The sequence below is a fragment of the Carassius gibelio genome, chromosome A14 (assembly GCF_023724105.1).
Source record: "Carassius gibelio isolate Cgi1373 ecotype wild population from Czech Republic chromosome A14, carGib1.2-hapl.c, whole genome shotgun sequence".
Taxonomy (NCBI): Eukaryota; Metazoa; Chordata; class Actinopteri; order Cypriniformes; family Cyprinidae; genus Carassius; species Carassius gibelio.
In genome coordinates, this window is record NC_068384.1 from 10,698,809 (window position 1) to 10,722,958 (window position 24,150).

The 24,150-nt window shown below is 38.6% G+C and overlaps 3 protein-coding genes and 1 non-coding gene across 7 annotated transcripts in view; 1 reads left to right on the plus strand and 3 right to left on the minus strand.

Annotated features, from left to right (window-relative positions):
- LOC128027471 (ETS-related transcription factor Elf-1) overlaps positions 1-1,993 on the minus strand; it is a 36,577-nt gene extending 34,584 nt beyond the window's left edge. Inside the window, exon 1 of the mRNA XM_052615125.1 lies at positions 1,635-1,993. The gene's annotated coding sequence lies outside the window, so the exon portion shown is untranslated. The remainder of the gene's footprint in view (positions 1-1,634) is intronic.
- A 1,439-nt stretch (positions 1,994-3,432) lies between these two features.
- trnae-uuc (transfer RNA glutamic acid (anticodon UUC)) lies at positions 3,433-3,504 on the minus strand. The gene has a single exon. It is a non-coding gene; the product is annotated as a tRNA-Glu (tRNA).
- Positions 3,505-3,716: 212 nt separating this feature from the next.
- On the plus strand, positions 3,717-12,876 carry LOC128027472 (transcription initiation factor TFIID subunit 7). Its single transcript, XM_052615131.1, has 13 exons — positions 3,717-3,979; positions 4,156-4,189; positions 4,398-4,474; positions 4,833-4,911; positions 5,054-5,187; positions 5,404-5,527; positions 5,650-5,708; positions 7,454-7,526; positions 7,861-7,971; positions 8,056-8,250; positions 9,849-9,961; positions 10,497-10,556; positions 12,574-12,876. The coding sequence occupies exons 2-13, from the start codon at positions 4,171-4,173 to the stop codon at positions 12,616-12,618; spliced, it is 1,089 nt and encodes a 362-aa protein (XP_052471091.1). The 5' UTR covers positions 3,717-3,979; positions 4,156-4,170; the 3' UTR covers positions 12,619-12,876.
- Positions 12,877-20,404: 7,528 nt separating this feature from the next.
- The window catches only part of LOC128027469 (dystrophin-related protein 2-like), a 147,083-nt gene continuing 143,337 nt past the window's right edge, over positions 20,405-24,150 (minus strand). For 3 of the 4 annotated variants that reach the window (XM_052615121.1, XM_052615119.1, XM_052615118.1), the window contains 3 exons: positions 23,491-23,608; positions 23,209-23,342; positions 20,405-22,597 (listed from right to left, as the gene is read on the minus strand). In XM_052615121.1, coding sequence (XP_052471081.1) covers positions 23,248-23,342; positions 23,491-23,608 — 213 coding nt within the window. In that variant the 3' untranslated portion in view covers positions 20,405-22,597; positions 23,209-23,247. The remainder of the gene's footprint in view (positions 22,598-23,208; positions 23,343-23,490; positions 23,609-24,150) is intronic. The other variant, XM_052615122.1, reaches the window with a different exon arrangement.

The following is a 24,150-nucleotide window of genomic DNA, read 5'->3' on the forward strand; positions in this document are numbered from 1 at the left end:
CAGCTGATGATGGCCAGGCGATGCAGTTCCTGGATACCGAGTTTATAAAGACTGATGTCTTCAAATGTGGAGACAAATCAATAGCCAGCCCATTAAGTCATATCGCACGCGATTTTCTACACACCATCAGGCCAAGGCACAAAGTCAGGAGCCGAGTGGAATGAACTTGGCCAATCTGCCCTAGGGTTTCCTTGACTTGGCTTCGTATTCACATGGGAGTCACCATCACTCCCACATATTCTAGAGCAAACACTGGGGATGTTCCCTAGATAGAGACTTCCCACATGCCTTTCGTTGTCATTCCGGGATATCTTAAGCCACGTGCCTCATCTGCTAAGAGAGCATCTGAGAGCTTCTGGTAATCCAGTTCAAAGGCACAATAGGTAACTGGGCATGAGTTCTGAGACACAAAGTCATAACAAGAAAAGGAGGAGTACCAAGGACTGTATTTCTGAAAGAGGAAGGGGGAATATTTAGAGCCTCTCATTGAGGATAATTAGGCTCAGAAGACTGGAATTTCCAGCTATCTAAAGGCATCTGGAGTGTGCGAGGGGGGCTGTTGTTATAGGAGGGGGTATCAGAACCAGCTGATAACAGTTTTGGATGAAACGAGCTAACTAATATCACAAACTCCCAAAGCAGGAGAACACAAGTATACTCCCTGACACCAACACCTCCCAATGTCCAGAATGCTGAGAACACTGCAGCCAAACAGATACTTCAATATCCATGTCTCACAGGGGAGTTTTGTATCCCCTAAAATGTAAACATCTGGCAAACATTTAGACAGTTAGACAATGGGTGAGACATCAGGCCACAAAAAAAGAAAACAAATTAAGACAACATGAAATGAGTTTACGTGCAGCAGCAGATGGATTTGATACTCTGGTACAATATGAAATTAGACACTAATTGCTACATATTATAAGAAGCAAAGTCAGAAATAGGACATTTGCTTGGAACTGAGACTCAAGTCACTTTAACTGTATTACTTGTTTTGTTTTGTTTTCCCAAGTATTGGCTCATTTCTGATCCTTGGTCACAAGCAGTGAAAAAAAAAAACAGTTTTAAAGATAAACATCCACAAATAAGTGCTGGTGTGGATGAAAACACTGATGCACCACAAGCCCCGGCACTGAGGACTGGATAACTGTTTTCACACTCAGATGAAGCCCTTACTGTCTTGACCCACAATGTCTGCCTGAAACAAGAGATTCTCACACTGAATCAGTCATTATAGTCACATGCCTGCAGTCATGCTATGTGCTGGAACAACTCAGTACACAGTTATGAGAGAGGGACACAACAGAGCTGAGGGTCAAAGCTATCCTGGGGGCTATTCAAATCAGAATAGTCATATGAGATCAGAATAATGACAACAAATGTTGGCTTTGTGGAATGTCAGCAAATTAAAGTGGCTCACCTTATACCTGAATAAAATAAACAGTGCCTAAACATTCAATAGGCCAACACTGTACATATAACCAGTGACATACAAAGAAAAACTTCTAAAAACCCATCCTAGAAATCTGAAATTCACCAATATGCGATTAGAAATAACTATAACATCTTAAGAAATAGCCTTTTCAATGACAAGAACAAGTTAAAGAGATATTACAAACTTAAACACTCACCTTCATCTTAACGTGCCATCATTTTACAGGTTTAAAGGTTTAAATGTTAGCGTGCTGTAAGTGATGCACACCCTTTTATGTCATTTAAATGAAACAATTCCTGAGCAATATGTCATCATCTGAATCCTCCCTGCCGATCCAGTCCTGTTTAACTGAAGTAACTTTATCCTCTTTTTGCAAAGACAGAATCTTCTAAAAGCTCCTTGTTTTTAAAGATCTAATCGAGCCTCGCCGCTTTCTCTTGCCTAGCATAAGGTTATACTGTTTTGACTGCGTGGGGAATTCCTTGCGTTCACATTTCCCTCGAAAGCGATTAGTCCAGGGTTCAGCTTCCACACTGCAAAGCGAGCGAAGCGTCAAACTAAACGCTCCCATGTAGTCAGTGACGCGTCTTTCAGGGTTGTAGATGAAGATGGGTGACGTCGGCACCTACTCAGCGAATCATAAGACTTGTTTATGTGAGCAGTGTTTACAGTTTTGGCTCATTTTCATGTGTCTATAGCACTTGAGAGACGTCTTCAGTTGTTCTACCAGTTAACACTTTTTTTTAACACAGCGCGTTGTGCATACACAATTTAACCCACAGCCTCATTGCACATCGGATATACAAATAATTTTAGTTAGCGTAATAATGGCAGTAAAAACATCTTTTGCGCCTTTTGTTATTAGACGATCATATCATGTTTGCTGCATAGTGTCCTTGTCCCGCTGGTGAGTGAGCGTGAATTTGTTACATTAAATAAATTGAAACATCCCCTTAATTATACGTTATGATTAATGTCGTGAACGTGAAACGTGAATATGAACGTAAAATGAACGTTAGTTTGTGATGTAAAACAAATTCAGATGACCCCTTAATTGCACCGTCAGCGCCGCCCATTATCGGAATAGACTGTTTGGGGAATTCTATGTTAGTAGTGTTTAGTTGACATGGGGTTTACTTATTTATAAAGAATTTGATTAAGTGTTTTCAGACTTTTAACGGTAGTATTTTCTCTTTTGATTTTCAACATTTCCACACACAAAAAAGTACAGTTTTCCCATAAACTACACAAAACATATTTTAGGAACTAAACCTTTAAAGACGTGTTGAAATAAAAAAGACAAAACAATAAAGTGCAAATCAAAGTCGTGAATTATTTCTTTCTTTCTAAAGAAAAAAAGCACATATAGCAACCACATCATCTTTCCTTATAACCTTGAATATCTTTGTTTTTTTACACAATTGAGTCACACATTTAGTAAGAAGTGTTATTTCGCGAATTTCCCCTCAATGTCAGCAAAAGTCTAAATTTAATTTCTCATTTGTATTTGAAACACTGTTTACTGACCTTATTCGTAACTTTACCCTGTCTTCTCATAACGCTCATCGTATATGTGTGTGTAGAGTGACATTGTTATTATTAACACAGTGTAATACACTTAATTAGATTTCCCATAAGCCTGTAGAGTAAAATTGGCACATTTAGACTATCATTGCTATAGTACAAATGGTGAGATATCTTGACCCACTATAAATGATACGGATATACGTATCACACCAGTGCCACGTGATAAAAGCTTGGTTATGTGGATATTTAATCAAATTATTGACTTATTTATTTGTATTTTAATATAATATAAAAAATAAAATAACATCAGTTAATTGGGTTTCTGTTGCATCAGACATTATTTTATTGAAAGCCTTATTCTAGCAGTTCGATGCTTTATTGTTGTTATTTTGTTTTTGTCTTGTTTTCTTCTAATTATCTTGCAGAAATTTTCACGTCTTTCACACATTTGAAGTTTAAAAGAATGCTTCCCATACCGGGAGTCGAACCCGGGCCGCCTGGGTGAAAACCAGGAATCCTAACCGCTAGACCATATGGGACGTTATATATAAGGTCGTTTTTTGGCGATTCATTCATGAGAAATATGTTATGATGAAAATTTTCGGTGTTTTTGCATTTTATTATTCTTCTAATGGTCATATAAGTGTGAGCAGAGAAATGCCCGATCGCTACATTCTCTGAAACTTTGTTAATAGACTTGAGCTTTGGTGTTCTAGTAAAGGCAGGTCTCGATGTGTATTTGCTTTACACAACGGACAGCAGGTGGCAGTGAAGCGCTAACATACGCTGAGCTTCCGCAAGACAGGTCACCGAGACACAGCAACGCTTATTTGTTCCGTTTTTGTTTCTCTCGAAATCTGTATAATTAAGTAGTATAATTCATGATAACTTTTTAGTTTTTTTTTCCTCTGGTTATTTTAACGAAACGGACATTTAATTTTTATCCCATCTGACGCTACTATATATCAGATACCCACTGTGTGTAACGTTAGCCTGTTAGCTTCTCGCATTTCGGTTAGTATTTTTATTAAAACGCTTTTGTTGTAGCGTACTCTTTAGTATTCTATCACTCTAAAATGTATTCCTAACGTGTGTTAACCCCCTTTTTTAAAGCGCGTAGCAACCTTATATCATCCACGTCTTTTGTTTTTATATGCAAACATAGTGTCTTTCTCTTTTTGTGTGTGCAGAATTAGGAACCAAAGATGACCTCAAAAACGAAAGGTAAAGGCTCCTAAAATTAATCTGTTATGAATTCACACTGTTTCTACAAAAAACAAAAACGTAATACTGTGTTTTAAATAAGTGATGCATGTCAGTCATTGCATATTTACACAACCACATATTTTTGTGTGTGTGTGTGCGCGCGTTCGTGCTTTGTGTAATAAATATGAACTAATATGTAGTATTTCAATACCTTTCTCTGCTTCAGTGGGAAAGGTTGGCTCCAAAAGCAAAGTAGATGCTCCTCATGAGCTGGAGAGTCAGTTTGTTCTGCGGCTTCCTCAGGTCAGTTTTTTGTTGTTGTTGTTCATTTTACTCCCCTATATTAGTGCAAACCGGTATTGTACACACTCCCTGATCAATTCCATCATTGCATTTAAATAATGAATCACTTTAGATTATTGTTTGATAGTACTCAAAATTATGCATTTGAGAGTAACTCGAGCTATAAGATTAGTAACATAATATTATTACACAAGCCACAAATAATTACACACAAATACTGTGTCAGCGATATACACTGTTTATTCCAGTCAAGTCAAATGTTGCTCAACTGTTTTCAATATTGATAATAATAAGATATGTTCTTGAGCACCGAATCAGCATATTAAAATTATTTCTGGATTGTTTTTTTTTTTTTAAGGAATATGCCTCCACAGTCAGACGGATTGCCCAGTCTAGCAGCATGAACATGAAAGACAGACTTACTATAGAGTTGCATGGTAAGTACTGTACAAGTGAGAAATTCAGATATACTATAATATACTAAATTACCTCTTTCCATTTACTTCAGCATATTTCATTTAAAAAAGCCTCTGAATGTTATCAATGTCTTACCAATGGAATTTGTTACCATATTCCTAGCCGATGGTCGCCATGGGATTGTACGTGTGGATCGTGTCCCTTTAGCGTGTAAATTAGTGGATTTACCCTGCATCCTGGAGTCATTAAAAACGGTTGACAAAAAGACCTTCTATAAGACTGCTGATATCTGTCAGGTAATATTTCAATAGAAGCTTTTGATTCCGGCATTACACTGTACTTTCACAAATGTGTTGATGCAGCTGTGGCTTTTAATTTAAAAATGATTTCTTAGACAGTCTTAAATTAAATTCAACCATTGCAGTCTTGGGTAACAGAGACAAGTCATTTAATGAGCTTCAGCACATCTACAAGGCCATAACACTATTAGTTCTTCTGCCTTCCCGTTTAAGATGCTGGTATGCACACTGGATGGAGACTTGTACCCCCCTCTAGAGGAGCCCACAGGCACTACAGACCCCAAAAGCAAAAAGAAAGACAAGGACAAAGACAAGAAATTTGTTTGGAACCATGGCAGTAAGTACCTCCCACTCCTGTACTGGACTTTCCCCGTAATTGGTTTGGAGTCAGTGTTGAGACAGCTTATCAGTGCTAGAAAGAAACTCATTTTATATCCAATTACATCTGTCTCCTTCCAGTTACCCTTCCTCTGAAGAACACAAGGAAGAGGCGGTTCAGGAAGACAGCGAAGAAGAAGGTAACCTCATTTGGTTGTCCTCATGCATTTTGTTGTTGTTGTTTTTTCTTCCTTGGATTTCTCTGATGATTCTACAGTTCTTTATCATCCCTATAGGGGTGTGCGATATGATTTTTGAACGTGGACTATTAAAATGTCTCTACGATCTGCTTTTGAAGAAATATCATAATCATAATAAGCACATGTTCTGTCAGTTGCCGTTCTGGCGCCTTCATCTCAATATACAATGTGACATACCTTCACATCAAATGTTAACTCAGCGGTAGAGTTACACTCACGGGACACTACACTTATTCACAATCACAAAAGTACATTATTGTTATTTGCATGTTCTTTAAAGCCTTGCCAGTTAAACATTTAATTTTCTGACTTGAACACTAAAAAGCCTGTCAAACAGCGCCTGATTACTGAACTAAGTTCTTTCGAGTCTGATTAATCTAATACTGTCAAAAACACAGGTTTGCATATAAACACAGTTGGTTATGTCTTAAGTAAACAGTTTAGAGAAAAATGGATGTGTGACTATATTAGATATGCGCGGGTCTAAAGTGACAGAACTAAACATGCTGCCTTTTATCATTAATGGTAACTAACATTCTGTTATTATTTACTCACTCTTATTTTGTTAATTTCTTTATTGTGCTGAACACAAAATAAGATTTTTTTGAAGAATGTGGGTAACAGAACTGTTTCTAGTCCCCATTGACTTTGATAGTAGGAAAAACAAAATACTATGGATGTGACTGGGGACCAGCAACTATTTGGTTAACCACAAAATAACTTTTATGTTCAACAGAAGAAAGAAGCTCATTCAGGATTTAAACAACTTGAGAGTGAGTAAATGATGACAGAATTTTAATATTTGGTTGTACTACTGCTTTAATGTTAATAAAACAACAAAACACAGTAAAGTAACTCACTGCTCTTGACTGAAGAACTTTAATACAGTTGCTTTAATAAGAATTAATGGATGATTTATACAGCAAACTGTATATAGTGTTTTTTTTTTATATTTGTTCATTCAATTTCTTGAATGCTACTGCTAAATACACATACTGTACCTGGAAAATAAAGCACGTTTTGTTTTATTCGTATATTATGTGTACTTGTAAAATGTATCTTTGTTTTTATTTTTCAATTTTTTTTCAATTTGTATCTTTGGTCTTATTTTTTCAAGATTTTTTTTTTTAATCCTTGCCTACTTTGCACTTTGTATGTCATTCTTTTTTTCTTTTTTTATATTTTGTTGCATTGTTTTTAAAATAGAGAAATAATTTTCGCGGTACTACTCAGACATCTTGCAGAATAGTAAAACCAACATCAAAAGTGTGATTTTCCAGAAAGAAAATTGTGATATGATATTTTTGCCATATCGCCCACCACTACATCCCTGTTTGGGGAAAAAATGTTTACTCTTGTAGGAAAATTAGTAAATGCTAAAAGCTACAATTTACATAAAAATAAAGCCTTACAGCTGCATTTACCACCAAGGTATGCAGGAAAGCAATCTGCTCTCTCTTTGATTGAAGTGACAGCAGGCGAGTTAGAGGCAGGTTCTTCTCTTGAATAAATCTCAGCTGCGTTACAGCTAGCTATTGACTCTGCTTCCTTTTTTTAATCACTAATGTGTTCTCTGGCATGCAGCCAGCCTCTACTGTTAGTACTATGTGTGCCTCTGAATGCGTGCATGCATTTTTTGAGAATGTGTTCCTTGGGGCTGAATTCTAACCTGATTTATCCTGCAGTACATTGAGTCTCCTGATGTGGAAAAGGAGATGAAGAGGCTCTTAAGCACAGATGCCGAAGCCGTCAGTGTTCGTATCCTTTATTTCCTGGTTTTGTTTTCCCCTGTCATGTTGTCTCAAACCGGTGACAAAACAAGTCTACATGCAAATGTCATTACTAATGTAGGATTGAGCATTTCTGCCACACTCAGTCTTGACACTAGGCGGCAGTCTTGCTCACAAATTAAATGGAGCAGCTTGGTAAGAAAGTCAGTTAAGCTAAGCATTACAGGAAAAAGTGGCATGAGTCACGTATAAATTTGTGGAGCTCAGCAGCACAGTGATATAACAAAATGGGCTGGTGCCAAATCTCAGAGGATGAAAAGATAAAGGGATTATTGATGTATGAACCTTGACCCTGTGGTCAGGATGGGAGGTGATTGCTGAGGATGAGACCAAAGAACCTGACAACAGCTTTTCTCTGTCCAACTTGGAGTCTTCGCCTGGAACCTCGGGACACAAGGGTCACGGCTCTTCAGGTGGATGATCTCCCAAGTCTGACTGCTTTTAATAGCTAAATCTTTCTCTGTCTAAAGTTCTTCTGGTTTTTTCTTCTAATGTAGTCCAACACGACGAGCTCCGCGAGATCTTCAATGACATCAGCAGCAGCAGCGAGGATGAGGACGAGGAGGGTGAACGACATGAGGACGAAGACCTTAACATCATGGACACTGAAGACGACATGGTCAGGCAGCTCCATGAGAAACTGAATGAGACAGATGGAGGCAGAGACGAGAATAACCGCACCAGTCAGATCGGTAGGATGGTGGTACACTGGTTGTCTGGTCAATTACAGTGCATCGTCAGGACAGCAGCTCAAGTCTAATTTAAACCTGTAATTCAGAATCACAGGCGGGAAGACCAGCAGACAAACAACAGCCGACCTAGATTAGCATTTGAATGATGAGCCTGCTGCGGTATTTAGGTCAGATGGGTGTACCGGTTGTCTGGTGGTGTTTTACCCATGCCAGTGAGTGACAGACATGCCTGACCTTGGCATCATCCTGCAGCCCTTTATCTGTCAACTGGGAGGGTGCATTCAACATCACAAATGAACCATGCTGCTTAAAGCTGTGGCACCTTGTGTTTCATTTGGTTGTAGAATTACCTTTTTTAGTTGGATGTCTTTTCAAGAGTTTTCAGAGTGTTTAAAAAAAATTATATTCCAGTCACCTATAATAAGATGGCATAAGTAATTTAAGAAAAAAAAAGCAATATTAATACTGCTTCATAGACGTGTTAAAAATGTGTCAGTGATGCCTAAAAATGCTGTCTAGGTAGGCAGCTTAATTGGATTTGGAAAAAAAAGCTGTATTCTCATGATAACATCTATTATAAATAGTATATATTTTACCATGTAGGTCAATGTCCAGATTCCCCAATATTAGATTCCTGACGATGGACAGAATGTCATTAAGTGCTTATAGACCCTTTTTCAGTAAGTAAACACTGACAGGTTTTTTTTTTTTTAGGTGGAGGCAGAAAGATTCCCCTGACTGTTTCACTAACGTTAGCAAACAGGTTTTTAGTCTTTAGATGTCTATAACTATGTACTAACAGTGGCAATTATAAGCAAATGCAACTACTTTAACACACACCTGACATATAACATAGGCCTTCACTGTTGTTGAAAGCGAGGCGACACAAACAGTTTCCTTTATGTTTGGTCTTTAGTTGTTCGTTAACTTGTTTCCCAATTTCTGATTAGGTGGGCATGCATAAGAAATCTTTAGACTCATAACCAAACCATAATCCATAAAAGACAACAGTTTATTTAACCTTAACTGATATTAAGTATGTGCTGCAAACGCAAGAATTTATAATGATCGTTTCAGTCCAGTCTCCTTGTGTTATTGCTTTTAACCACAGCTGTTGTGGCAGGTATGCTATAAGATTTTTAATTGGAGCCCAGTACTCCATCCATTCTGACACTCAACAACACAACAAAATGACATTTTAAGCTCCTTATGCTGCTGACTCTGCTGGTTTGTATTGGCCGCCTCCAGTTATTCCTTTGTTTCGCCTCCAGCTAATGCTGTGACGTAATTGTGACGCCAGCACTAAAAGGGTCTATATGCCGTTTTCTCAATATGTTGGTATGTATGCCCACAATGGAAATAGGACTTTGAATTCTCAGTCTCTGAGAGTGCAAAAGGTATGAAGTGGTGTTCAGTATTTATGCATTCTTGCACGGTTAGTATTTGAAAGATTTGCAGATAATTGGGACCTTATATTACATGAGTATTTGCATATTAACTAGCTCTCAAAGGTAAAAGAGAGCTCAGTGTTACATCAGGGCCTATGAATAAACTGTAGGCATGTTAACTAGGGCTCACAATCTCTTTTTGATCTGCAGTAATGGAGTACCAGGTACAGATCAACAACTTGAAGGCCAAGCTTCAGGAAACGCGTGCCCGCAAGAAGCAACAGGAAAAATTGATAATGGAGGTGGAAAATCAAGCCTTGAGGGTGAGTTTCATTTACCTGCACTAAATATGTAGCATGCCACTTTGGCACGGTACATCATGCAAACACATAGCCTGGGTGACACTGCTTTGTGCAGTACAGCCCTTTAAAATGGCCTTGAATAAACCTGAGAAGGCACGTTTTTGCTGTCTTTTTAAAGGCATAAATATTACATTTCTGCCTTTAGCTGCTTTTACATAACTGACAAAAAAAAGCATAAAATGCATTGCTCTGGCAGCCGCTCCATTGGGAGGAGGTAAAGGCTGTGGAACGGGGTTGGACGTGTGGTTTAACACTGTCACTTCGGCTGGCCTGTGTGCACTATGCTGGCTAAACTTGTCCACGGTTATTACAGTCACCGGAGACAGGGAAAGGTCATGCGTGTCTGAGATCCTTTCACAGGGCCACAAATCAAATACAAATGTGTACAAGCGGTTAAGACATTCACAAACGGCCAGCATCAAAACAGCATACTGTCAACTGGATAAAGTCTATCTCTCTCTCTCTCTCTCCCCTTTTCTCTCTCTCCTTTTTACAGGATCGTTTCCAGGGTCTTTTGAATGGTATGATTCATCAAGAAGAGCAAGAGATGGAACAGGTGAGTTTGCATATGAAAACAAAAGTCTGCATATATTTCCAAGTGGGTAAAAAAATGTTTCCAGTTAATCATTGTTTGAAATATTAATTATTAAGACTTTACTCCATACCATTGGGACTATTGCATTTTGATCCACAAACAAATAACTCTTATTAACTGGTCCTTTTAGTAAATCAAAAACATACAGTGCAACCAGTTTAGTCAAAGATTCCTAAATGGTTCTTGAACAGGTTCTTTTTAGTGAATCAGAAACATGCAGCACAATTAGCAAATTAAATTCACAAACAAATGACTCTTTTGAATCTGTCCTTTTGATTAATCATTAAAAAAAGATAAGCATATCACATATACCCAGCTGTTAATACCCATCTGCTCCCGGTAGGGGTGTAACGATACGCGTATTCGTATTGAACCGTTCGGTACGAGGCTTTCGGTTCGGTACTCGGTACGCGTTATGTACCGAACGGTTCGTTGGACTAATTAATTATATTTGGAAAAAAATAAAAAAATTTGAAATATAATGATATGCGTTCAACAAGGTAGCCCAATAACCCAAACGACGTAACAGGCAACGCCCCTGACACCCCTGAAGAAGAAAAAAACACCAACTTATGTTTATGTTCGGCTACTCAGTCAGGCGCTCGCTCACTCAGTACGCGCTGAAGGCTCGTGCAAAATGGCCAATGCGTTTAACAAACCAGAAATAGAAGATCCTCCAATAACCAATAGGTCTGGTGTTTGGGTGTACTTTACCAATCGATCGGGGCATCCAAACAAGCACGGAAATCAAAATGGACTAGTACTGTACTGTGTCTGAATTTCCTGAGCAGTACGATACAATGAACAGGCCTGCACGTTATTAGATAGAACTGTTAAAAGGTATGCACGGGCAGTTTTGAAAACTCCACCTACGTTGCTCTTGGCATAGTGTAGCGCAAATCGCTTTGTATCTGAAGGGCAACGCTGAGCCCAGGGTCCAGCGCCGCTCATACTGCGTCCTGCGTGAAAGACCCTTTAGCCATTTTGCAACAAGTTTTCAGCGCGTACTGAGTGAGCGAGCGCCTATAGTGGAAAACGCAGGTTTTAAGAACATGCTTAATGTAATTGAGCCCCATTACAATATACCTTCACGAGCCCATTTCAGCCAGACCGTAATTCCTGCTTTGTTCCAAAAAACATAAGCCCTATAGAGAACCAATTGAGTAAAAACACACTCAATATAAAGAGTTATAGAGTTCCATATAAAAAGTTAAATCTTTGTATTTGTTCATAACTACTACAACAATATAACATTTTCATTTTTTTTTTTTTTATAAGGAGCTGTTTTTGTTTTATACAGTATGTTGCTAAGAAAACACCATAGAAGATGGGTAAAGAATAGCTCCATCATTGTTCAATGTAAAAAAACAAAAAACATACTTTGTTAGTTTTAATAAATAAATAAAAAATCTAGGAAATGTATCTGCCAATTTTTTCTTTTTGCTGTATCTAAAACGTACCAAACCGTACCGAACCGTGAATTTTGTGAACCGTTACACCCCTAGCTCCCGGTGTAGTTTACAGCGGTAGCTGAGAGAGAAACTTTACATTATACATTTACATTATAAGAAATTTACATTATAACTTAAAATATTCCCAGATGAATTGGAATCAAATCAAATAGGTTTGGGGGCTTTTTAATTGGAATCTTGTTTGGAATTGGAATCAATCCCTTTAATGCATGTAAGATGCCAAATCCATTACTTAATTCCCCATATTCCCATTGCTCTTGTTGAGAGTTATTTTCGATATATAATATTGGTGAGTATAAGAACTAAACACACATACATGCTTCACTAATTCACCATATCCCTTGGCCAATGTCAGTATATGCTGTCAGTGTTTGTTTACGCCTACACTGACAAATGGCTTAATGGAAAAAAGTTACAACGTTGGAGGTGTTGTTGAACATATTGCACTTAGCCTTCAATTATACCCCTACTGCTAGCCATCCATCACTGCTATTCTGTTCCAACAGCTGGCCTCCCTTCAAGAGCAGCTGGACTCACTGATCGAGAAGTGATGTTTACAATTACCAAGATACTGCTATACAAAGACTCTAACCAGAGGCGACTGCTGAACACATCACCGGCTTTACTGCATGTATTAGCTGAATTTGAATACCCCATTTGTGTTGTGAGGCTCAAAAAATTGTCAACCAATGGCTCGTCACACAAGTATCTTCTCAATGCAAGATTGTGCATTTGTACTTTTAGTGTCTTTGTCAACAAACATTTAGTAAACGGCAGTATTTTTTGTTTAAATAAAATCATGTGTGAAATAGTTTTGTCAGCATATTTCTTCTACTCCGTAAATCTGCAAATTTGTAAACTACTCCCATTATGGCGTTTGACTAACTAGAAAGACTTCTAGACGATTCTGTCTGCTGTAGTTCCCACTGAATTATACTAGCAAACTCTTTCTGGGATTACTGAACTCTACTGGCTTCCTGAATGATCTCAATGGTCTTCATATTCGGGAGTTCTGCTTTCTGGTCACCCATCCCTTCACTTCTTACAGGGGATTATACGGAAGATTCAAGGGGGTTGAAGGATTAGCCAAGGCAGATTAAAGTGGCTATCCTCAACCTGGTAATCCAGCCATCTGTCAGAAAGCAGTCAGGCAGCATTGGGCTGCAGGGTGTGATTTGTCTCCCTTCCTCAGCTTGCTAATTAACACTGCCAAGGACCAGCTCTCACAGGCTACAGGACATCAGGGCTGTTTCAATAAAGAAACACTCTTCTTAAGAGTTTAAAATGCAAGAGACATATCTGTTTGACCATCCTGGAGTAAAAGAGGATTCTGCATGGAGGACAAGAACCATTGCCGCATTTTCCAAAGTCAACTAAGGTAAGGTGCATATATGGTACTGGTTATAATTTTTTACTGGCCGTTTGTAAGGATGGGTTCATGTCTAACCATTTGCTTTGATTATAAATGTTTGTAACCTGATTCTGCTGATGATTAAAAAAGTTTTATTAAATGACAAAACAATTGGTGCATATAATTGCACAGAAGTTTGGCAACCTATCACTTTGGACAGTGGCAAAGGAACACCGTATTTGTGCCAGGTGACTTTTTTCGCCTCCACTTGTCCAGCAATATGGCCCTCAGCGTAGAGAGGATGACAAACATTTTACATGACAATGCCAGCATTAATATCTTCATTTACCAGCTGTGCTCTGTTTTCAGTCTGTGTGCTCCCATTCAATCAAGGTGCCTATATCAACATGCTTAAAAAAAAAAAAAGACTAGATTTAAATGTCTTCTAATGCAGGAAAAGTTTGAACAGGAAGCTATTAGGATGGTACGAGGAAAGATACATTCTGGCCTGCTTAAAAACCCTGCATTTCTCTCCCCAACACACATAAACACGCACAGAGTAGCAAGATGTGAATGGCGTACTAAGCACGAAAAATATATCTTTTATAACACTGTTCTTATTCTCTTTTTTCCTTTGCCTTCCTCACCACAAAAATGGTGTTCCACTTTCAGACTCCGTTGGACAACTTTGAAAGAACAGTGATAGACGACAGTCACAAAAATAAACGTCCCACAGAAATGTTTGTGGTGAAGATGTTCAAGATGGAGGTGTGGGAGGTGCTGTTATAATCTCCATGAGGATTGGAGAGGTGGCAGTTTTGGTGTGATGCTATTGTAAGTGTTTGAGATCAAACTAAACCTTCTGTTGTGCCTCCATTTTTGTCCTTTCTAATCGCATCCACTTCAATTGGATCTTAATTAATTCTCACATAAGAATGAAAGCGATTGTGTCTGATGTATTATGCACTTTTGGTTGCTTCCTACCTTTTCGATTAACATTTGCATTTGTTGTTTTCCCCAAAAACTCCAGGAAATTAATAATTCATTCTGCAAGTTAAATTAAACTAAAGATTGGTATGTGATTATTTTTATTTTTTTTATAAGCAGCACATAGGCCTTTATCCTATCATGTCAAAAGGGATAAGACTGGCTGCTCAGAGAAAGGACCTTTTAGAGGGCCAAAAACAAACGTGTGGTATGGGAAACATCTCAGTGTGTCAGGTGTATTTCAACAGAGCAAGAAAACAAGCAAATACATGCACAACAATATGCTCATACTCTTATTCTAGTTCCACTCCTCCACCTCCAGCAGATTTCTCACTGCAACCCAAACAGAGCATAACAGAATGTTACACAATCAAGTGCTACACGCCAGGAAAGAAATACTGTTCCCAATTCTTAGACCATGTTTTCAATCCTCGATCAAGCCAGACGAGCACGCTCCAATTCTCGGTCTACCTCAGGTGGGCGACCCGTTCTCTTACCAGTGTGAGTGTTGGATGATGGAGAAGGATGAGAAGCTGAAGGTTGTGCCCTCGCTGTATCTTTAGGGTCAAGCAGGGTCGGTTCCGTGACCTGCAGAAAAGTACCAAGAGGCGGTGGTTCTGCTGCAAACGGTCCAATCCAAGGTAAAGGAAAAACAAAATGACATCGAGGGTATAAGGGGGCTGTAGAGTAACCAATTAAAAACATTCAAAATTCTGTTAAGTGCACCTGAGTTTGTTTTCCTTCGTCTGTTGGAGAAGCCAGGAGATGAGGACTATATTAATCTGAGCAGGCTAATCATTCCTCTTGTACTGAACTACTGCCAGCGCATGTAAGAGCTGGAGGAATATTACGAAGTCATACAACAGAGCTCAGCTTGTTATCATAAACCAAATGGTTGAGGTTTTGCTTGTTAGCATGACCCATTTGGCCCCTGCTGGTATTTGCTGTAACTTCCCTTTCTTTACCACTTTACCAGTAACAGCTATTAAAAAGTAACTCTGTACAGAGTGCTGCAAGGAAGACACCCTGTGTCCAAAATTGCCCCCATACTCTTTATAGTGGTGTCCAAAACCTTGTTAGTTCTCTTTCAGACATTTAACCATAACTCAATGACTTTGGGATCCTGAAGTGCAAACATAACTTGTTTCTGTTTTTTAGCACTCATTTTTAACTAAATGAACTTGAACTAAATTAAACCATGCATTTAAATGTGTAATAAATTACTAACAGGCAATCAAACAACAACTCCCCTAAAAAGTAATTGGACTCAGATGCAATGATAACCAGTGCAAATGAGCGAGTCACGTGACATTTAAGTTGAGGTGATCTACTTTAGACCACCTTGCTATTAACATAACCCATTCCTTATAACATTACTGACCACCATCAGAATTAGTACTTCACTTTTAAATAAATAATCCAGTTGCATTCACATTCATAATTGCACTTGGCAGCATGCATAGTAATCTTCGTCCTCTGTGGTTTGGGTTTGTTTAAGCTCGGCTGGCTGTATGAGCCCTCCTGAAGCATTTGAAGCGACAGATGTAATGTCTCTCGCGGTGGCTTCAGAGGCAGTGTGGGTAGCTCTCCTAATGAGCCTTACAGACGGCAAAGTGACTTCAGCCTCTTGCATTTCTTCTTATCGAGGACACTTTCTTCCATTTCCCCATCCCTTCTAATTCTCAGTATTTATTTCATTCTGCCATGCACAATGTGTCACCCACATCTTGTCCGTTTTACTTCAAATTTCACTTCACTTCCACTTCCATCTTTGCTCTCTTTACCATTTCTCTTGTGTGTCACCTAGGGAGCACATCCTTTTGAAATGTGTTCACAGAATCTGTTTTTGCCAGAGGCGGCACTGGCTGGGGGAAGTCTGTTTAAATGTTGGCAGAGTGAAAGATTTAGTAAAGAGCATGATCAAATGAAAGGGGAGGAGTGCTATCAATGGGGAATCGGAAGCCTGTAGGGCCACTCAGAGCAAAGGTTTAGGTATGTGTGCTTTGTGTCCGACTTGGGCTAAGTCAAGAGTGTATGTCAGAGGTGTCCAAAATCAGTCCTGGATGGCCACTGTCCTGAGTTTAGCTCCAACGTGCCTCAACACATCTGCCCGGAAGTTTATAATATGCCTTAATAAGCTGGTTCAGGTGTGTTTAATTGGGGTTGGAGCTAAACTCTGCAGGACACCAGCCCTCCAGGAACAGGATTGACAAGGTTCCTTTTTTCAATGGGGTGAAAAAAAGTGAAATACTCTGAATTTGTGCCCTGCATTTTACCCATCCATGTGCAGACACAGTAGTGAGCAAAACACACACAGTCTACACTCACCCGGAGCAGTGGGCATCCATATTGCTACGACGCCCGGGTAGCAGTTGTGGCTTCAGTGCCTTGCTCAAGGGTCTCACTTTAGGCGTGGTACTGAAGGTGGAAAAGAGTGCTGGTTATTTAATTCCTGCCACTGACAACTACTGTCAGATTTGATACTCGAACCTGCAACCTTCGGGTTACAAGTCCAACTCTCTAGGCCACGACTGCCCCAAATGATAGCACTTCTTAAGAATTCATGGATTTCAACACACACAGTGTTCAGAAAGATAATGCAGCCTTTATTGACCTTTTCCATACTGTGTCAAGGTCTACTATAAACAAGCAAAGGCCTATGTGGCTGTGCGATAGGGAGCGAAAGGGAGGCAAGGAGAGACTTCCAGATGATGGCCAACCTAGATATCACACTGTCTCGATTGGTGCAAAGATAACTCAATCTTCTCTCTGAGAGAATGAAGGAAAAATACTGTGAGGATAAAGAAAAGTACTGGACCATCCTAGAAGACAAGGAAGAGAGCGAAAAGGAACCAAAGGAGGAGGAAAACTCTGAGCTGGATGCAAAAGAGGAAAGCCAGGGGGAACATTTTCAGTCTCCTGAAGAGGTCAAAGATGCTGAAGAGGGGGAAAAAAATCCATCTGTAGCAGAGAAAAACAAGCATGACACCAATAGAGAAGAGTCGGCAGCAGAGGCCAATCACAGAATAAAATAAAATCTGACCAAGGGCAAGTACTGGCCGCTGCTATGGGTAATTATGCTGCTCCAAGACGAAGGCAATTTCGATGTGAAAGAGAATAAATACACTGAGGCCACTGACAAGTTCAAGGAGGCTCTGGAATATACAGACCACATCCAAACTAAAGTAAGCTTATGGACTGAAATTACATTAAATAAATGATTGTAGAGACCATTGTTGCATCCCTGATAGCTGTAGAAGGCACTAAAGGCAGTCCCACCATTTCTTAGAAAAAAAAAAAAAGAAATCAATATATTAAGAGCTGTGACTTGAAATTGTATCTAACTGCTTAATGTGGAATTTAAAACCATGTAAAAGCCTTTTAATTTAGTATTGTCCTGGAAGTGCAAGTAATAGCAGTACAGAACTACTGTACTGCGTGAATATAAAACTGCCCACATAATATTGATGAGCCAAGCTGACAAAGGTTATAAAAAAAATTCTGAACACTTCAGAAAAGTGATTCCTTCTAATGAAAGCATTACTTTTATTATTGCATATACTTATGGTTGGAAATTTTAAGACCCACTTAACTAGAAGTATTAATCCTGAGGTTCTGTCATGAATGATCTGAAATCACGTGTCATCAGACTTTCGAATTTGATGGAGTGGCCTGAACCACATGAAAGACAATATCATAGACACATGAGCTAAACACCCACACAAAACACTCCATCATCAAAAGACCATACATAAAAAACAACAACATTCAAAACACCTTAGCGAACACACAGTACCCTAACAACACTCACATTTTCCTCAGAATATATGAAATATAGTAATATACCTTTTCATATCCAAGAGATGATGTACATTGAGGATCCAAAAACTGCCTAGCAAGAACAACAGACAAGCTAAAAAAATCCATGGGGAATCAGCAACCTGTCTATCAATCTATCTATCTGTCTGTCTGTCTGTCTATCTATCTGTCTATAGTTTAGCTCCAACCCTAATATATCACACCTGAACCAACTAATTAAGATACTAGAAACCTCAAGGCAGGTGTGTTGAGGAAAGTTGGAGCTAAACTCTGCAGGATACCCGCACCGGCCCTCCAGGACTGAGTTTGTAGACCCTTGCTAGACTACAGTATAGATTCTTCACCACCTAATGCAAGTTGGGTAATTGCTTTATTTCAGCCTGAAGTAAAAACAGCCTTGAGCTATGTCAGTTAGCATTTACTACTCTCTTCCTTTAGCGGCCACATCTCAATGCTTCACTTTGCCAGTAGATCCAGGAAGTTGTATCAATTGCATCATTCGCCATATAATGAGTTATCCCCTGCTATCTCCATCAAGCCCCCTATGCAAAAAGTGAAAACTTTTGTTTACTTGTGAATGAATTATTTATCATGAGGCCAATGCGATGTGGCAAGTGTTCACTCTCTCACTTTCATCTTCTTCGTAGACAATCTGAAAGCCATGTACCAGCGGGCCCGGGCTCATTCTGAGAACACAAGAGTAAAGTGTGTAAGTGAAAACAAAAACTATTGGACAAAAACTCAAGACAAGAAGTGGAAAAAGAAGGTGCAGGCCAAGAGATGAAAGAAGACAAAAGTAGTAACATGGGCAGATGAGAGTAAGATGTTGGTAAGAAATTATGAAGGACAACTGGAAGGATCAGGCTGTGGTGATAGAGAGGAGAGCAACAGTGTCAAAGCAGGTAATAAAGATGAAGAACAGGATAAGAAGAAAAACTTTGAGAATAAAAATAACAAGAGCTCTCTGACCCTGAAAGAAGCCAAAGAAAAAAAAAACTACTGCTGTAGATGAATACAGGGATTCAGTCCAAAGTAGTATGCTGGGATAGCAGGGCCACAGGAACTCTACTGACCAGTGACATCACAAAAGGAAAATGACGGCCAGGATGAGATCCCAGAAAAAAAATCAAGAAACTTTTGCAAAGCCTGACAGAGATGTAAGCAGTGGAGGATCAAGCATAGAAAGACTGGAGATGAAAAAGTGGAAAGCAACACAGCTGCTGAATTTAGGATGGAGAGGAACCAATAGGATTTTCATATGCAAAACCTGAGAAATGCACAATTTTTTTTAAATGCAAATAGAAAAAGAAAAAAAGGTGTAATATTAAATCCTATCATCTGAAAAAAAAAGAGAGAAAAAAAGACAAACCACACCATGAGTATAACAAATAAAAATTTATTTCTTTGTACACAATGAGTAGAAAGCAGCCAGTAACTCATCAATTTTTTAAAATGCCTTAATTTCACATTTTGTACAGATTAAAACACGAAAACAAAAAACTAAGACATTAATTATAGTGTTAATATTTGACAAATTAAACGGCACTGCACATACAAATAAAAACAAAGTAAAACAATGCATAAAGTGCAGGGACACAAAAAAACTTGGAATGATTGTGTCATTTGACCTGAAAATAACACAACACGTCATGGTGTGTAATGGTGATGCCACAGGTTCAGAGGTTAAATCAGTAAATGCCCTGTTGTGTAGTTCAATATTACAAACAAGCCTGCAAAACGTGACACAAAGGTCTGCTACATACAAACAAAAATAATGAGTGTATTTGTTAATGAGGCAGATGGCTAAATATAGCTCAGGCGGCACTTAGCATTGCTGTAAAACCCACAAAGTGTTCTGTTCTGTAATATTCCTTCTGTAATTTTACACAGCCCACAAATTCAGCACATCTCATTTTTTAAAAAGAGTAGACAAGGGAACAATTATGATAGGAGTTTAAAAAAAAGATAATATTAAGGAATAATGGATGTACATTCAGTAGCCTACAGTATATGTCAGAATGGGGAATTATATTTTTCAAATGGTATGCATATAGGAGAATTTATTTTCAATGTATTACTTAATGCTACATGATAAATATTTATGATTAATTATAAATTATAATTATATATTCTTTGAAAACATGTCTAAATATAAAATTTAATGTGTATATATATATATACCACATACTTAAAACTGGATATTGGATGTTTGGATATTAGAATGGGGACAAAATGACCAAAATACATATATTTTTCTATTTTAAATGTAAAATTACTTAAGTCAATCCACATGTTCAGAGCACTGAATCAGTTGAGACTGTCTGGAGAAAGAATACAAATCGCAATGCGCATACTTCAACATACACGTTTGTATGTGTGAGGTGCTTTGTCCCAATGAAACACTGGAATGATAAATGGGTGTCACTGTGGATAGAACACCAGATGTTGATCTTAATGTGGAGCCATTCAAGTTAAACAGAGGCAGGCATTTGGGGCAGAGGGGACCTGAGTCCCCCCACTCTCACTCTTCCTCCATATGCTTATTTGTATCTCCTCCATTATGAAGTCACCCCACCTTTCTAAAGACCAGCCTGCAGCACTGTCCTTGGGGACAGTTCCTTAGCAACCACATCAAAACAAACAGACAGCTCGCCACTGTGATGTAAAATGACATCACAATGTATGCAAAAGGAAGCCGGTGATGTCGCAGTGGGATTCAAGCAAAACCAACAGTGCAACAGGGGTCACTTTGTTTTTTATTAAGAAGGGGAGAGTGAGCAATCCCTATACCTCCAACACATTTGCCAAAACAAATGGAGAACATCTCTTGCTCTCTCAGCTCTGATTAATCTTATTCCTGTTTGCAGGGGCTGCAGTGCCACAACCCATCACAGTGAATATTTACATACTTTTCTCTCCCATTTGCAGTCTTTCTTTCACACCGTTTCTCTTCCCACTCGCTATCTTATTCTCTTTTCTACTCGCTACACCCCCAGCATCTACTCTGCTCATATAAATCTGACACCCCACAGTAAATCACTCCACAAAAAAAAAAAAATCATTTTTACAAAGAGTGTGATCCATTTGCTGGCCTCCTCCCTCGGCATAATGTAAAATAATCCTTCCACACACTCACTTTCATTTTCCTCCTTAGATTGTGGAAATGCTGAGATCTGGAGAACAGCATTTGGTAAACAAAATACTTACATCAGGAAGACGACAATAAGACAGAGAGATGTGAGGCTGGTATTCTTTAGAGAGAGAAAAAATTGCTTTGAAGTCTTAAGGCATAATAAGACCTGTGCTCGCTTTAAATGAGTCAGGCTGTGACTTGAGTGTAAAAGAGCCCCCCATGCCAAAGTTAAAAGGGCTGAACCAGGCGTTGAGTCTCCTTGGGGATCTACTTTCTTGTTCATACCACGCTGGACAGCTATAATTTAACGGCAAGTGCTCTGACAACAAAACTACACTACAAATCCATTCCTGAAAGACCTTTCCCTTGTGACCAGAAAACCAAGAGATGAGGAATCCGCTCATCTCCTCAATATATCCTGTCCGTACGAGTGGCTACACTGAAAAAAAAGAATTGAATTAAGGTTTAGTTTAAATAAAAGTCTTAGTTTAGTCAAAGGTCTTACTGGCACCAAACTTTTTAATGGTAATGCATGATGTTTGAAAGATGTTTATGTTATTTGAGCATAAAAAAAAATACTGATCAAGAAAATTTTTTTTGCAGTGGAGCAGTACTATATGCAAGAGAGAAAGAGCAGGGAAAAAAATAGAAGAATCATCAGGGCATGAGCACAGTGCTCATGGGCACTTTGGCATCTTAAATAAATGATAGCCTCAACCAAAGATGTGTCATCCTTACAGTGTAAATAAGCTTGCTGTGTGTCCCGACAGTTCAGGACAATCTGCTCTTTTCTGCTTCACAGAACAAGGGCCACGCATTGCCAAGCATGACTTACCATTGGTATATGTGTATATTTCTGTTTCTGTGCATGAGTGAGTCACAGAAAATAGTAAACCATTAAAAAAAAAAACAACATACAGAGAAGTTGTTGGCAAAGGGATACATAAAGAGAGATCCCCTTCTGCGTGGTGTAAGTCCTGTTTGTGGTTCTTGTGCTGTACTGATGAAGCAAGCCACACACCATGCATTACTACACGGGATAGCACAGTGTCCGGATCAGTGCAGGCCTTTGGCACCATGTAAACATTAGTTTGTTTAGTTAGCACTCAGATATCCCACAGCTCTTTGAGATTGGCAAATGTTGTCTTGAAACTCTTCTCGTAGCCCCGTCGTCTGTCCATGGATTCACCTGCCCTGTATTCTCAAGACCCTGCCCACAATACGATGTGCAATACAAGACCTGAAAATTTAAATAAAGATGGTACGTCATCTACTGTAGACAGAACAACAAAAAGCTGAAACTTCAAATGCAAAGATCGGAAATGTTTTCAAATGTAGTTCACTTTAACTCAATGGACAGCAGGTAGTTTTACGAAATAAACCTGTATGAGCTCAAATGTCTACTGAAGACTGTCAGGAACATACAGGAAGTCGATTTTGCGGAATATCTTCCTGTTTTTGCTCTGAAATGATTTCTGTGTGCTGGGTGCATCACGCAAGATTTTAAATTAATTATGTGCAACATCTTTGGTTTTTAAGCGCACTGTAGCCAGTTGTGACATGCTTGAAAGAGAAATTAATTCAATTAAGAATTAAACAATGACTTTTTGTCCTGGTTTTCACACAAATCCTATCATACAGCTACACAAGACTTTAAATACAGTGCATGAGTCACACAGGCCATGTTTGTTATAGTATATTTATAGTGCTTTTTATAGCAGTATAAATCACCATTCGCTTACAGATTCTGCTAAACCTATATCGTATTTTATGAATGAAAAATCATACAGGTTTGAAATGACACAAGGTAAAATACTACTTATATAAGCTTATATAATTCTATAAGCAAACCTGCACAATTATAGGCCTCTGAGATTTGCATCAGGTTCCTCATGGACCTGGTTCAGACGGGAAGACGTTCCTCAGCTGTTCGATTACCTGCTGCAGCTGCAGTACCGTGTCCTGCTCGTGATCCAAATCCTCACCTACACAACATTAAATGTGACAATAAACATGACCTCAACTAAATGCATTGCAAGTTTACAGCAACATATAAGCCTTATTCAACATCTTGGCTGATGTTGGCAGGATGACAGGAAATGCAGTAAGCTGCAAGGCTGTTCCAGGTCTTACCTGCAGCATCTGTGTCTGTGGTCTCTCTGCTGGGAGGCTCCCCCTGGTGGTCACCACCTGACACAGGCGAGGACAGAGAGGAAGGAGCCGAGCCATTGGCCTCCGAGTCGTCTTTGGGCTGGTAGACATGACAAAATCATGAGAGAGCAAGAAAGCAATGAATCAACAGTATCAAGCCACATTGCTCTATCATTTCTGCAGTGTGAACATGACCGTTTAAAGTGTGGGGTACAATTACAATTCTGTTTTTATTAAGCAAGGATGCTTTAAATTGATAAAAAAAAAAAAAAAAAGAAAGAAAAAAAGATATTTACAATGAACATTGATAATAATAAAAACCAGCATGTTAGAATGATTTCTGAAGGATAATGTGACACTGAGGACTGGAATAATGGCTGCTGAAAATTCAGCTTTACCATCACAGGAATAATATATATATATATATATATATATATATATTTGTAATAATATCGTATTACTGTTCTTGTTGTATTTTTGATATAAATGCTGCCTTGGTGAAAATAAGAGACTTATTTCAAAAACATTAAACAATAATCTTCCCAACCCCTTTTTGAACATTATTACACAGTTCAGTGTCTAAATCTCATTGCATTTATATTTAATTAATTAATTAATTAAATCTTAAATTAAATAAATATT

Bases quoted from the DNA above. Each gene is read 5' to 3' on its own strand.
- LOC128027472 (XM_052615131.1), top strand. The intron at 5,528-5,649 runs GTAAGTACCTCC...GTCTCCTTCCAG, and splicing joins ATTTGTTTGGAACCATGGCA to TTACCCTTCCTCTGAAGAAC. The intron at 7,527-7,860 runs GTATCCTTTATT...CCCTGTGGTCAG, and splicing joins TGCCGAAGCCGTCAGTGTTC to GATGGGAGGTGATTGCTGAG.